We start from the raw sequence: 16,564 nt of genomic DNA on the forward strand, positions 1-16,564 counted from the left end.
ATTTGGTTCAGGAAAAGCGTAACAAGAAGTTAGAACATTATCCTATTTTTAGTTCTAATACAATTTGAGCTGAGTTCTGACAGGAACATTCCGAATCCCTCCATAGTGTGCGCTCATTTTCGCGTTCCCTGTTAGAAGTAAGGTGTTGGTGCCCTCGTCTCTATGTAGCCCAAGCCAAGGACTGGGTCGGTTCTCGGGACGATGGGATTCTGTGCCCTCCAATACCTATTACGCCCTTTTCATGGTCTGAATCTTGTTTAAAGCGTTCGCCAAAGGACCGCTAAAGCAATTGCCTAGGACCGTTAAAGCGTTCACATAAGGACCGTTTCAGTAAGTGTTAATGCTCGCTCGGTAGGTGCATTCTGTCGTCTTCAACACCTATAGTTTAAGGTGTTAGCATGTATAGACTTATTAATATATGATATAGCTATAGACATTTTATTGAGATGATAATGTATCTTTAGTGGGTTTTACACAGTTAGATATGTTGACTCAGTCGACTGTTTATCGCTCTCATGTTTGGTTATTCTAAATTTTCATCTGCTAGCATACTATTCCTTTTTCTTCTTAATGCTTGTGTTCATTCTTTGCGTGCCTCCTCTTTGAGTATCTGTAAATCTCTTACTACTGCCTCGATTAATGTTTCTCTTTCAAGTCTACACTGTCTGTAGTGTCTAAAGTTCTAGCTTCGGAGATTTTTAACTTAGTTTCATATAGGAATGCTTTCAAGTATGTGCGATTGCTTTCTGACGAGGCGGGAGCGTCATTGTAACTTCTCTCCCACCGCCTCCTACTTCTGGCGCCTCGTTCTCTCTTTCCCTCAGTCGACTTGTGCGGGCTGCGGACCAGGGTTCCCAGAAGGGAGACCGGACAATTTGCCGTAAACAAATTTGCCGAAGGACAATTGATTGTAAGACATTTTGCCGTAAGAAAAATTGGCGTACGGATATTTTGCCGCAAGGACATTTCGCCGTAAAATGTATATGCTTTGTCATGTATAGATTAAAAAAAAAAAAAGAATAAAGAGATAGAAGAGAGAGAGAGAGAGAGTGAGGAGAGAGAGAGGAGAGAGAGAGAGAGAGAGAGAGAGAAAGGGTCGTTATAAATTTTGACACCCGTCGTTAAATGTTTAAATGAAGTCATTACAAATTTGGTAGTTTACCATATTTTTTTTTTTTTTTTTTTTTATCTTAAACCTTTGTATTATCTACTTTTATCAGTTGAAACTTAAACCCTACGATGCCGTACACTATCAAAAGCACCAGAGGTTGTGATAAGCTCGTAGATGATTCCAACTTCATTTACAGGCAAGAAAGAGAATATGGAGGCAAGGTTTATTGGAAGTGTGTTGAAAAAAACTGCAAAGCAAGAGTACATACAAGACGGAATATTGAAGAGATTTCAGTCTGTAAAACTGTAAGTGAGCATACCCATCCAGCAAACCCAAGCAAACATAAAATGCAAAAAACAATTGCACATATGAAAGAAAATGCACTGAAATCCCAGCTAGCTTCAAGATCATTGATTGGTGCTGCATGCGAGGAATTAGAAAATGCAGGACGCTCTCTTATGCCATCAACTTCAAATTTGTCAAGAAACATAAGAAGATGGAGACAAAAAGAAGAAAAGGCCCCTCCTATTCCAAGAACAAGAATCGGTTATGTAATTCCCGAAGAATTTGCGTGTTTACAGAACGGAGAAAGATTTTTACTTTATGATAGTGGAATGGAAGATGAAAACTGAATGTTGATCTTTGGTACGATTGCAGGGTTACACGATCTAGAAAGACATACAAATTGGGCATGCGATGGAACATTTAAGGTTTGTCCTGAAATCTTCTATCAGTTATATACTCTACATGTCAACATAGGACATGCATGCATCCCACGAGTTTACGGTCTCCTTCCGAATAAGACCAAGGAATCTTACAATACGTTTTTTCAAAGGTTAAAGATTTACTCGAGTCCCTAGAACCTGAAAATCTAATGATTGATTTCGAACCAGCTAGTTTTTTAAGTTTTTCTGACATTTTCCCTTCTGCAAATGTAATAGGCTGTTATTTTCATTTCTGTAAGAATGTTTACAGAAAAATGACAGATATTGGGCTTAAGGTTCGATATCAAAGTGATTGTGCTTTTAATACAAAAGAAAAGTGCCTTATGGCACTTGCATTCATACCGCCTTCAGACATCATTGATGCATTTATAGAGTTGGTTGATGACTATGACTTACCACAAGAACTAGTTGCATATTTTGAAACTCATTACATTGGGGGAGAGAGAGGGAGGGGACCTCGTCGTCGTAGAGTTTCTCCAACTTTTCCTATCGAACTTTGTAATGTTTATCAAAGAACCCTAGATCAGCTGGCTAATACCAACAATGGAGTAGAAGGGTTCCATAATGCGCTTCAAGCATCTGTGACCAATACGCATCCAAATTTATGGAAACTCATCAATGTATTGAAAAATGAAGAATATCTTTCTAAAAAGAAGATAATCGATGCAGAAAGAGGTGAAACAGCAGTCAAGAAACAATACAAAAATGTTTATAACCGCATACTAAGTATTGTCAGAGGTTATGATCAAAATGCAAAACAACATTATTTACGAGCAATTGCTATGAACTTACATGATTTTTAGCTTTGAATTTTTTTTAGAAAACTTTTTAAATATAGTGTGTGGTCTTCATTTTTTTTATCCTTTTCTTATATATAATTATAATTAAATGAATACATGAAAGTCAATGAAAAGTGATAAATATACTTGAAGATAACTATATGAATATAGTTACATTGATCTCTAAAAGAAATAAGCTAAAAACTAAAATATACATTTTACGGCGGTGTCCTTGCGGCAAAATATCCGTATGGCAAGTTTTCTTACGGCGAAGTCTTACAATCAATTGTCCTACGGGAAATTTGTTTACGGCGAATTGTCCTAGCTCCTCCCAGAAGTACAATAATTATTGTGTGAGTACGATAATTTCACCCTCTGTACGATAAATGATTATTGATCAAAATACAATAATTTGAAGAGTTTTGGTATGATAATTTGGTCTGATACATCTGGGAACCCTGCTGTGGACATTATTGACTCGTGTGAACGCAATTGACTCGTGGCGACTTGGCCGAGTCCCGAGCCGCTTAAACTGACTTATTCTCATTGAGTTGTGGTGGATTTGATATAGCACTCAGCTGCTGTCACCTCTTATCGACAAGTGTCGCTTTTTGTCGCCAAAGGTTGCGGAGAAAGAGCAAGCCTTTAAGCTCTTTTGTTTACCTCCTCATTTGGGCCGGTTGGCGTTTGTTGCCACACTACGCCTTGCTGTATCCTCATTTTGTTAAGGAAAGAGGCTACATAGAGAATACATCTTAATTGTTTTAGTGTATTTTGGTGCCCTCTAAATATTGGAGACGAGAACCAACACTTTCTCCAATTAGAGAGCATTTCGTAACTTTTCTCGTCCTTGGACACACAATCTCCCTTTGTGTCTACCTAGGCTTGTCGTCTTGTCTTTTAAAGTTGCGGAGAGCCGAAGGCAGCCTTTTGCTGTACAATGCTTATTGGTCCTTTAACCATCTTTATAAGAGGTTCGCTTTCTTTCTCTTTCTTGTGGGGAAATGAACTCAAGACTGCATGCTAACTTGAGTTATTACCTTTTATCTACGTCGTCTCATCTCTGCGACTTCTTAGAGAGGTAGAGACGCCAACCCAGAGGGAGTTTTTAGCGAGGAAACAAGTAACTCGTTTCTGATGCTGCAGGGTAATCTCCTCATGCTGATACTCACTCTGTTTGGAAGAAGTGAGAACACTTTCGCTTCCTGACTGATTATGCAGCTTGGTTTAAGGCGAAAAGGGATTATCTATTGGTAGTCTTATTTTATACCTTTTGGGGATAAGTGCAGATTCAGGTTCTGAGATATGGATAATGGACAGTTGCAACCTCCTAACATGCATAGAGAGACTTGGGACCAGTACGCTACATGGTGGAGATGATGAAGGGCAGATGTGATTCTTTTTGGTTGTCTTCCACTGGTGTACTCTCCCTCTTATAGCTTCCCTTGTCTTCAGCTGAAATCTCTCATAAGTCTCTTTTAGTAGGAGATTGTATGTAGAGGGAATGATGGTCCAAGGGTTATTCTTTAGGAAGAAACCCATAAGTAATTGGAGATATTCTTGGACGTTGGTGTTAGGTGGAAGATAAAGAACCTTGATGAAGGAATACTCCGCTAGGATATCTTCCTCTAGGCCAGGAGGATGAGCAGGGCCATTGTCCAACACCAGCAGGCATTTCAGAGGGAGGCGCTTCTCTTCCAAGAATTTCTTCACTGTCGGGCCGAAACACAGGTTTACCCACTCAGTGAACAAAAGTCTCGTTACCCAGGCTTTCGCATTAGCCCTCCACATCACTGGAAGCTTCTCCTTAAGCACTTTGTGGGCCTTGAAGGCTTGAGGAGTCTCGGAATGATAGACCAGTAGGGGCTTCACCTTGCAATCCCCACTGGCGTTGGAATAAAGTGCGAGCGTAAGCTTGTCTTTCATAGGCTTATGCCCGGGTAGCTTCTTCTCTTTCTGCGTGATGTATGTCTGACGAGGCATTTTTTCCCAAAAAAAGGCCAGTCTCATCACAGTTGAAGACTTGCTGAGAACTGTAGCCTTCCTTGGTCATCATCTCGGCGAACTTCTTTTTAAAGGCTTTGGCCGCTTTCGTGTCCGAGCTGGCAGCCTCCCCATGCCGCACCACCGAATGGATGCCAGTCCATTTACGGAATTTCTCTAACCACCCATGCGAAGCCTTTGAAGTCTGGGGTTGGCGTTGATGTCCCTTCTCCTCCGTCGTCTTCAGCCTGGGCAATCAAATCGCTGAAAATAGCGCTGGCCTTGTGGGAGATTTCCGTCTCCGTTATCATATTGCCAGCGATTTCTTTGTCTTTTATCTAGACAAGAAGCCTTTCCATCTTGTTGTGCATGTGGGTCCTCTTGGACAAAATAGTGACACCCTTGGAAGGTGTAGCTGCTTTGATGGCATCCTTCTGCTTAAGGATGGTGCCTATTGTCGACGGATTTCGGTCGTATTCCTTGGCAACCACACTCAATCGCATACCAGCTTCATACTTCTCGATAATCTCCATCTTCGTTTCCAAAGAGAGCATCCTCTTCTTTCCGTGAATTTCAAGTTTCTTGGGACCCATGACTACGTATATACTGTACGTAATTATGTTATGTAGTACGTATAAGTATGGAGTAATGTTCTCACACAACACGATAAAGTATACTACTACAACGAAATCACTAACGAATTTACGTTAAGAAACGAAATCGTTAGAACAAACGAATACCGCGTGCGTACGATACAGATGATGCCGTGCAGTGGCCGAAGAAGCACGCCGCTACATAGTAGATGCGTGATGGGAGGGATGCTGACCAATAGGAGAGAAGGATCTCATGCCGGTGACTAGCATCAGGAACCAATGGGAGAGCAGGAGGATGGTGGCGAGTACTCAGTTGGCAGCGCGCGAGTTTCAAAATTGTTATCGGTGGTCCGGGCTAATCTTGGACTTTACAGCAACAACCTTTCATATCTTGAGCAATTTTCGTATGTAGAGCCGTAAAATTTTTCGTATTAGCTTTCGTATCTCGAGTTTTTTGTAAGTTGAGCCTTTCGTATCTCGAGGTACCACTGTATTTTTATTTTACAGCCTTTTATTTTATGACTGTCTTACACGAACACCACTTTTTGTTTAAGTATGATTTTGAAAGTTGGTTTTTACTATTTCATAAAAACAAAAAAATTGGCTAATACCCTCCGCCCCCCCATATGTGCACATTATAACATATAACTAGTCACTCACTGTACTTTACTTACTGTATTTTGCTCATTTGTGAAAACATTAAAAGTAATGCAATGTTGAATGTTTTAGAGCATCTAAATGATAATTGTGTTTTACAATAACTACATGTTTTTTACAGATTTTAGAAAAATTGTATGACAGTACATGGACTCATTTAGATGGTGTTGGAGCTGTAGTAATCACACCAGCAAGAGAACTGGCTTATCAGATCTTTGATGTGTTGAACAAAGTTGGAAAGGAACATGATTTTTCAGCTGGTCTTGTTATTGGTACGTTATAAGAATGTTAATTTTGTTTTTGTTTTTATGAGCTGTAACAACATCCTTTCTCATGAAATTGTTTCTATAGTTTGCAAAATGTTGGTTTCTGTCACAGAATTGTTAATTTTGTATCATATTTATTATGTATTTTTACAGGTGAACTCGGTTTGAGTCTGCAAATTTTTTGTTTGTATTTTGTTATATTAAATGTCATATAGTAGTTTTGGCTTAAAAAATCCACCATATTGTATACAAAGTACATGTACGTATATGTCTAAACCTAGAAAATTTACAGAAGCTTTCAGCCATGAAGAAATGAAAAACACTAGTAATTTTCATTGTTTGCAAACACATGGTACTAGTATACATTTACGCTCCTTTGAATTATATCTTTTTTTAAATGTTTATACTACTTGATATACAGGTACTCCTCATTTAACGACGGGGTTCCGTTCCAGCGACCAGGTCGTTAAATGAATTCATCTTTAAACACGTTATTCTCTTTATTTTGACTAATAGCATTAATTTTCAGTTATATATTATGCACAGAACCAGTTTTCGACATAGCCTACTACATGGCAAAGTTCTGATAATGCTTTTTATAATTTTATTACGTACTCATATATTTTAAATTCATCATTTTATAACTTTATAATGTATAATTTTCTTTAAAATGGTGTACTTTATTTAACACATTTAGCCTCCATTCCTGAGTAGCCCACTAGTAAGTCAATTAAATACTAAGTCAATACAGTGCTAAACTCTTCTCAGAATCTGCACATTATTTAGCAGTGACTGTCATATTCTAAATTTGGTATTTCATAATTATCGCTGTTTGTTTCTTCATCATTAATTTTATTGTAGAGGGTAGTGAGATGAAAAAATAATGAATGAATTTCGGCAATCACGGGGTATTTCAATGTCACCGTCAAAACGTTAACAAAGCACAATGCCATCTATTGAGGATATTGAACACTAAGCTATTCACTAAAGGGATAAGCATTTTCTAGCATTAATAAAGATTTATGCTTACACTACTTACCTCTCATATCATCTGATCTCATGGGAGGCATATCGAATATGTATGTAGATACATAGTTGTATAAAAAATGATCGAACTGTATTACATGCAAGTCTTTCAAGCATACTAAGAGTAAGGAATTCGTGCATGCCAAATGTCTCATTGTTTCGATTAAAAGGTATGACTTGGTAGAGACTTCTCAGTGGAATATTTAGAAAAATATATTTATTTTCAAGTTAATATAAAAAACATAGTTGACTTCACACATTTTCTTCTCATTACTAAGAATTCTCACATTTTCTTTTCATTACTAAGAATTATTTTCACTAAAACAAACGTGGTGCCACCTGTTCGGCCACACAACAAAATAATGATGGCTGAATCAAGCCAACCAGGGGAGTTCCCAGACCATAGAGTGCCGACTTTAAATGGTTCAACTGTATAGCTTTTCTTTTCAAAGTATATTAAAACCTTATTTATTGTTATTGTTTTAGCCATAGATTTCAAGGTTTTCAAAACCCAGGCTAGGCTAGTTTACATATTGGCACTGAATAGCCTTCCTCTTGGCCACCATTGGCAATGTTTTTATTTTCATTTTATGGTTTTTTCTCTTTTCATGTTGTCGTTGTAAAACGAGTACGTCATTAAATGAGGAGTACCTGTACTGTGGCAATTTTCAACCAAAGTTCAAGCTTGATTACTACATCTGTAAAATATGTTCATTAAATGTATTTGGCATTTTTGCAGGTGGAACGGATTTAGAATTTGAATGGAAGCGAATTAGGACATGCAACATTATGATTTGTACGCCTGGCCGTCTTGTACAGCATATGACTGAAAATCCAGATTTTGTTATTGAAAATGTTCAGGTGAATATTGCAGCCATTTCAGTATTATGCTTACAAAATTAATGTTTTCATACCAAAACACATAATGATAACCCAACTAAGTTCTGAATAGCAACTGATATTGCAGAGTAATATTGTTGGATTGGACTATCCCAACAAGGAATGTCATGTCTTTCCCAAAAGAAAGTTCATATTCTTTGCTACAGTAGTTAAAAAGAGGATGAATATGTCAGATATTCCTTTAAATCCTCCTTTCCATGCTTATTTACAATAATCTATTCACAAACATAGATTGTTCCGATACGTAATACAAACCTTCGGTCCTTTAACAATAGGAAGGTAATCAGCACCAAGCTGGACCGGTCGTAAGCTTAGAACAAGGGGTTCGATAGTTAACTGCTTGTCCGGTAGTCGGGAGTCCCGCCCGACAGAGAGGTGAAGATTCACTTTGCTTTCGGCTGCCGACAGAGACAGACATGTTGTTCACCGCTCTGCCAGCTGTTCGTATGCTTAGCTACTTCATTAAGTAGGACTTTTCTCTGCTTTTTCTTTCTGAGTGCTTGTGTTGGGGGACTGTAAGTACTTTGTATTTTTTTTTATTCGTGTGATTGCTCGTGTTTCATTGTGCAATTGATTCCCGTGAGCCTGAGAGACCACCCCGCCCCCCCATCAGCCGCAGATTGTGCCCTGGTGTGGAGGGCCACAAATGTGGTGCTTTTCGATCTCTTGTGGAAGTAGACCCTCATAATTTATGTACCCGGTGTCGAGGGCGAGAATGCTCTCGCACCGACCCATGTGATTTATGTGTGTTGTGGTCGGAGGAGCAGTGGGGGCGATATGAGTGAAGGAAGAAGGTGCGTAAGCCGGCCAAGGAGTCGTTGTAAAATCTCCAGCGACTCCCTTGCTTACGGACACGTCTTCCTCTTTCCTCCCTCCGTCTCAGCTCCCACATGTGGCTCCTTCCCCTTCAGGGGGCGTCGCGTTCCTTCTCCTCCCTCGATCAGTTGAGCGTGGAGGAGGGAGCGCGATACCCCAACATTCAGTTGCCCCCGGGCGAGGGGAACCCCCCTACTAACCCGACCATTCTCTCCTTAGGTGCTCCTGCCGCGGGGGACGACCTCAGCCAGGTCTGGTACTCGCTGGGGCTCCAGGGGACACCAAGCTTTCGGGGGCTGCTCTACCACCTTGGGCAGAGTTCCAGGCCAGTAACTTATAGTCCCGAGATGTCGACGATTACCACCATGTTGACGCCAGGGTATGCTGTGCCTCCTCATCTTGTGTAGTACACGCAGCACATGGCCATGGTGACCCCGACAACTGCGGTGCAGGCTCCGCTCGTGGTTCCGGAGAGGAGGGAGGTTACCCCGCTGCCTGGTTTTGTCGCTCTTGCTCCAGCCCCCGATTTTCGGTGTCCCAAGAGCTCCCCTGGAGAGCTGCACGACCAGGCCTGCAGCTCGATGGGCACCACGGGTTGGCGATCACCTGCACGAAGAATTCAAGGTTCGCCTCGAAACCTCCTGCCAAGCTTGATCAATGAGTCGGATGCATATCACAACATCGAAATGCTCCTTCCAAAATTCATGCAAGGTGAGGTTTGTGGTATCGGTGATGTTGAGACATCTCTTGAAAAGATGTTTCGTATACAGCTTCTTGAAGTTCGATATCACTTGCTGGTCCATGGGCTGGAGGAGAGGGGTGGTGTTAGGCAGAAGATAAAGAACCTTGATGAAGGAATACTCCGCTAGGATATCTTCCTCGCGGCCAGGAGGGTGAGTAGGGGCATTGTCCAACACCAGCAGGCATTTCAGAGGGAGGCACTTCTCTTCCAAGAATTTCTTCACTGTCGGGCCGAAACACAGATTTACCCACTCCGTGAACAAAAGTCTAGTTACCCAGGCTTTTGCATTAGCCCTCCACGTCACTAGAAGCTTCTCCTTAAGCACTTTGTGGGCCTTGAAGGCTCGAGGATTCTTGGAATGATAGACCAGTAGGGGCTTCACCTTGCAATCCCCACTGGCGTTCGAACAAGTGCGAATGTAAGCCTGTCTTTCATAGGCTTTTGCCTGGGTAGCTTCTTCTCTTCCTGCGTGATGTATATCCGACGAGGCATTTTTTTCCAAAAAAGGCCAGTCTCATTACAGTTGAAGACTTGCTGAGAACTGTAGCCTTCCTTGATCGTCATCTCGTCGAACGTCTTAATAAAGGCTTTGGCTGCTTTCGTGTCCGAGCTGGCCGCCTCCCCATGCCGCACCACCGAATGGAGGCCAGTCCGTTCACAGAATTTTTCGAACCACCCATGAGAAGCCTTGAAGTCTGGGGTTGGCGTTGATGTCCCTTCTCCTCCGTCCTCTTCGGCCTGAGCAATCAAATTGCCGAAAATAGCGCTGGCCTTGTGGGAGGTTTCCGTCTCGGTTATTGTATCACCAGCGATTTCTTTGTCTTTTATCCAGACAAGAAGCAGCCTCTCCATCTCATTGTGCATGTGGCTTTTCTTGTTGGACAAAATAGTGACGCCCTTGGAAGGTGTAGCTGCTTTGATGGCATCCTTCTGCTTAAGGATGGTGCCTATTGTTGACGGATTTCGGCCGTATTCCTTGGTGATCACACTCAATCACATGCCAGCTTCATACTTTTTTATTATCTCCATTTTTTGTCTCTAAAGAAAGCATCCTCTTCTTTCCTATTTCAAGTTTCTTGGGACCCATGACTTCGTATATACTGTACGTAATTAACCCGTAAACGCCGAGCCGGTATTTCCGAAATTGTCTCCCGTATGCCAGCAGCGTTTGCGAGTGAGCGCCGAAGCGGAATTTTTTTTTTTTTTAAATCACAGCATGCTTAATTTTTAAGATTAAGAGTTCATCTTTGGCTCCTTTTTTTTTCATTGCCTGAAGTTTAGTATGCAACCATCAGAAATGAAAAAAATATCATCATAAATAAATACGGCGCAATCGCTCCGTGGCGAATCGGTTTTATGGCTGTCGTCAAAAATATTAATTAAAAAAATAAGGCATTTTAAGGTATTTTTACGGCACAATTTTCAGTTAACAGCGCCACCAGCGCGGTTGTCTAACGAGTTTATACATTTGTAGAAATGCCGTTCAGACCATAAAAGTTATACAAATTATATTAACAAATTTAATGGAGATTATTACACAGGTATTAGGGTAAAATATATGCCTCTGAAGCTGTTATGTGCCGAAAATATCAAGTTACATAAGTGCAAATTTAGCTATGGATGTGTCGATTTATAAATGTTCGTGTTTTTATGTTTAGAATGTGTATGAAAATGTATTACGTATAGGGTATTTTTATTTCTGCACAGAAATATGATACGAAGGCAGCTTTGAAACTGCCCTTCACGTTATCAAATGTGATGTTTTTCATGTTCTTTCTTATGAGCCACCGCCTGCCACTCTTCCGAAAATATTGAGTTAAAAAAAGTGCAAATTAGCGATCGATGTGTCTATTTTATAGATGTTCGTGGTTTTATGTTTAAAATGTGTATGAAAATGTATTACGTATAGGGTATTTTTATTTCGGTGCAGAAATATGATAAAAAGGCAGCTTTTGAAACTGCCCTTCACGTTATCAAATACGATGTTTTTTCATGTTCTTTCTTGTAAGCCGCCGTCTGCTGCTCTTCCGAAAATATCGAGTTGAAAAGAGTGCAAATTTAGCGATCAATGTGTCGATTTTTTAAACGTTTATGCTTTTATGTTTAAAATGTGTATGAAAATATATTACGTATAGGGTATTTTTATTTTCGTACATAAATATGATACAAGTTAAGGCAGCCTTTGTAACTACGCTCTACGTTGTCAGTGGATTTTTTTCATGTTCGTTCTTGTCTGCCACTGTTCCAAAAAGTGCATGGTGTTATTTTATTAATTATGCATCTTTTCCATAAATCCTTTAGAAAGTTACACATTACTTCACTGTATCCAATAATATTGTATATATTCTCATATTATTGTATTATAAAATACTACGGCAAATCTAAGCCAGTATTCGGCGGAGCGGCCAATGTTGTGGTTTGAAATCAGCTGAAGGCAAATACGACTTTGTTTCGCCATAACGTAATTCCGAGCGAATTCTCTTGCTTCTAGTTAGCATAAACTAATATCTAGATACTTGACTTATATGAGACAAGGTTATTTTTCCTTGTAAAACGTGTTTTTAGGTGGAAATATGAATTGAATGTGTCTCGTTTTGAATGTGAACCACTTTTTTTTCGTTAACAGATTACGTTGGCGGCATGTTTATTGCGTAAAAAAATTACGTGATTCCGTTCGCAATTTTCCTTTATATCATCGTAATACAAACTTTACGTTATTTATCTTACATCAGCGTGAAACCAACAGTAAAATGTGTTCTTTCAAGCACAGTAGTTTTGATTAAAATGTTTTATCCCAATTTTATCTACAGTTGTGTTTGATGGCATACTTTTACTGGAGTTTTATCCTTGTTGCTGATGTACGATAATAGTCATTAGCAGCTTTAACAGTTTTTTCAGCTTCAGTTATAACTAGTTTTATATTTAACAGTATATTTCCCAATTGATCTTTGATCTATAGCGAATAAAGTTATTACACTTAAGATATCTCAGTTCTATTCTATACATAACGCCATTTATAACAACTACGGTAATAGTGTGCTGTAGTACAATGATTGAAATACAAGCCAAACGGATGTTATCCATTTTGGTTGTACTTAGAAAAAAAAAAAGTTGTTTCTCGTTCGGTCAGTCATGGCTGTACACATTAACGCAATGAGTATAACGTTAAAACCATACTTTCATCATTCTCTTTTGCCGTTATTGAACTTATGTAACTAGAAGATTGATAAAGTTAGGCTCCTGTAATTTGGTCTCATAAAATCGGACTATCGTAAGATGAATTATCATAACTTGAACACTACAGCTACCTGTACACTGTATAAACCTTATTATATCTTTACATACTCTAGGCACCCAAAGGATTAAAGCTAGGCCTTTTTCACTTTACAGTATTTATAATGCTATAATGTACTGTACAGTAAATTCTATAGATCTAAACTGCATAATTATAATTTTACTTATTGTGCCATTGTGGGATTATGGCGCCTTTGACTGGTCTAGAGTTTCGAAAGAAGGTTTGCAGCTGCCGTAGGCTATAAAATTGCTTAGCGTCGAAAATCACTTAGCGTCCGCGGTCAGGAACGGGATCCCTGCCGTTAACTGAGGCCCGCCTGTATTGGAATATATGACAGCGCGAAAAAAAAATGTCTTATATAATTGTATACAAATCACGCTGTGAGCAAAACGGTTAAAGCTAATGAGTTAATTATTTTTTTGTCGTATTGTAAACTATATTGCGATGATTTTGGTATATAACAAATTGTAAAACGATCAAAGCAACACAGAGGAAATATCACAATATGATGCATGAATTCGTAGCATGCGGACGTAAAAAAAAGTTGTTTTAAAAAATTCACCATAAATCGAAATATTGTGCTAGAGACTTCCCGTTTGTTGAAAAATGAAGGTAATTGATTGAATATTACTAGACTGTAAGTGTTGTAGCTAACAATTGAAGTTTTCGACCATTTCGGTTGAGTTAAAATTGACTGAAGGTCAAATTTTTTCTATTTATCCTTATTTATATTATAATATTTAAAAACTGATAAAAGCTACAACCATGGGTTGTTTATTGTTGTGTTCTACATGAAATTACACACATTTTCATATATAAAACTTTATGGAAAGGCTAATATAAAACGGTGCAAACATTACGACAATCGGACGAAAAAATGTATGATTTTTTCGGAACTTACCACGTGGACGTAAGGAAAAAGTTTTTTTCATAAATTCACCATAAATCGAAATATTGTGCTAGAGACTTCCAACTTATTGCAAAATAAAGGTAAATAATTGAATGTTACTAGAATGTAATAGTTTTAGCTTACAATTGTGTTTTTTTACCATTTCGGTCGAGTCAAAGTTGACCGAAGGTTGAAATTTTGGCACTTATCGTTATTCATATGAAAATATTTCAAAACTGATAAAAGCTAGAACCTTGGGTTGTTTTTAGTTGTATTCTACATGAAATTGCGCACATTTTCATATATAAAACTTTATGGAATGGCTAATATAAAACGGTACAAACATTACGACAATCGGACAAAAATTTTTTTGATTTTTTCGGAAGAGTTACTGCGCTGACGTAAGGAAAATGTTTTTTTTTCATAAATTCACCATAAATCGAATTATTGTGCTAGAGACTTCCAATTTGTTGCAAAATAAAGGTAAATGATTGAATATTATTAGAATATAAGAGTTTTAGCTTACAATTGCGTTTTTTTACCATTTCGGTAAAGTCAAATTTGACCGAAGGTTGAAATTTTGGCACTTATCGTTTCCATATATAAAACTTTATGTAACGGCTAATATAAAACCATGCAAACATTACGACAATCGGATGAAAAAAATCTGATTTTTTCGGAAGTTACCGCACGGATGTAAGGAAAAAGTTTTTATCATAAATTCACCATAAATCGAAATATTGTACTAGAGACTTCCAATTTGTTCAAAATTAAGGTAAATGATTGAATAATACTAGAATATAAGAGTTTTAGCTTACAATTGCATTTTTCGACCATTTCGGTAAAGTCAAATTTGACCGAAGGTTGAAATTTTGGCACATCGTTATTTATATAAAAATATTTCAAAACTGATGAAAGCTACAAATATGGGTTCTTTCTTGTTGTATTCTACATAAAATTGTGCACATTTTCATATATAAAACTCCGTGTAACGGCTAATATAAAATGGTGGAAAAATTATGTCAAAGTGGCAAAATAATTTCTGAGATGTGTCGCTGATGCTTTTTAGTGTGAGAAGAAAGAAATTCGTGCTTGTGTGCCTAGGTAACGATTGTAAACAAAACAACACTTGATCCGTGAACTCCAAGCATCCCTCAAGGTGCGTGATTCAAAAGTTTTTGCCAAGTAGGCCTATAACTATTTTTCCATGAATTTAAAAAAAAACTTTTTTGCGTCAACATTTCATACGACAATTCGGCACTCAACAGACAATTTTCTTTGACGTTTAATACGTCCAATAGGCGTTTGAGGTTTAAGTTTTGTGGTACGTACACGTGTGGTGTAAAGTTCTCACACAACACGATAAAGTAGTACTACAACGAACGAAATCACTAACAAATTTACGTTAATAAACGAAATCGTATAGAACGAACGATACCAATGATGCCGCCTAGTGGCCGAAAAAGCATGCCGCTTCGTAGATGCATGATGGGATCATGGGAGAGATGCTGACCAATAGGTGAGCAGGATCTTATGGCAGTGAGTAGCATCAGGAACCAGTGGGAGAGTGGGAGGATGATGGCGAGTCTACTAAGTTGGCGGCGCGTGAGTTTTAAAATTGTTATCGGTGGTCCGGGCGAATTTCGGGACTTTATAGCAACAACCTTTCGTATCTTGAACAATTTTCGTATGTAGAGCAAAAAAAATCTTCGTATTTGCTTTCGTATCTCGAGTTTTTCGTAAGTTGAACCTTTCGTATGTCAAGGTACCACTAGTCATTTTCAATTCTCATAGAAAGTAAGGAAAATTTTTTTAGAATTTTTTTCTTTCACCATGTGCATTTGCTTATTTTCCTCTTTCCATTGATGTATTTATTTTTTTGTAATTTGCCAACCTCAAAGTTTTGTGGGCATGGGGTGCTGCAGATCAATTTATTACCCTGCCTTCTAAGGGTTTAAATATTTGTGCCACCTCATTTTCCAGGCACTTCAAAAAGGGAAAATGAATGGCATACACCTTGTTGTTTACAAATCCAGTTTCCAAGGTGGCTTTAAATAGTAGTAAAGTCATTCTCTGTCAGCTCAAGTCTACCTGTTTTGTTTGCTCCAAGAATTTTCAAATTTGTATTCTCATTTCTCCTTTTAATTCCCTTTTTAATTATCATTTCACCTCTTGCTACCTTTTTTTTCACTCTGGAGATGAATTTTTAGTGTTTTTCCATCAAAACTATTAAAATAATATTGGAAAGGACTTTATAACAACAGTTACTTTCCAGGAAGCACCTTCCAAAGGAATGTGTGTCTTCCTGTTGACCATTGCTTAGTTCAGCTGTTTATTTTTAGCCACTAATGACTAGGGCAGTTAGTCCATTGTTATTTTCTTGGCTTTGCATATTTCATAACACAGTTTTCTTTCTGATTATAAGTTTCAAGACTCTTCATAATAAGTTTTCTTTCTGATTATAAGTTTCAAGACACTTCAGAATATTTTTTCAAAAGCATTTCATTAATGCTTACTGGGTAGTTTTCCTGTATTGTGATTTATGGTTACAATAATTATTGTTGGCCTAGTAATTGACACACTTATACCTAGTAATTCAGGGATTTATTAGAACTTCTGGTAAATAGTGTAGTAATGTAATGTCTGGTATTAAGTGAGATCTACATTTGAAATATATGTGACAGGTTTGTATGCAAGAACTGGCTTTCAGTATATGTAAATTTTTGGATCAGTTCCTTAAGAATCCTTCAGTAGTGAAATGCTTTAGTGATTGCAAAGTCCC

General features: G+C 38.3%; 1 protein-coding gene across 1 annotated transcript in view; it reads left to right on the forward strand.

The window, feature by feature from the left end:
- Positions 1-16,564, forward strand: part of LOC135215681 (probable ATP-dependent RNA helicase DDX10) — a 111,983-nt gene that overhangs the window by 14,544 nt on the left and 80,875 nt on the right. The window contains 2 exon segments of the mRNA XM_064250627.1: positions 5,970-6,120; positions 7,880-8,001. Of these exon segments, the coding sequence (XP_064106697.1) occupies positions 5,970-6,120; positions 7,880-8,001 (273 nt within the window).

Source organism: Macrobrachium nipponense, chromosome 5 (assembly GCF_015104395.2).
Source record: "Macrobrachium nipponense isolate FS-2020 chromosome 5, ASM1510439v2, whole genome shotgun sequence".
NCBI classification, from domain to species: Eukaryota; Metazoa; Arthropoda; class Malacostraca; order Decapoda; family Palaemonidae; genus Macrobrachium; species Macrobrachium nipponense.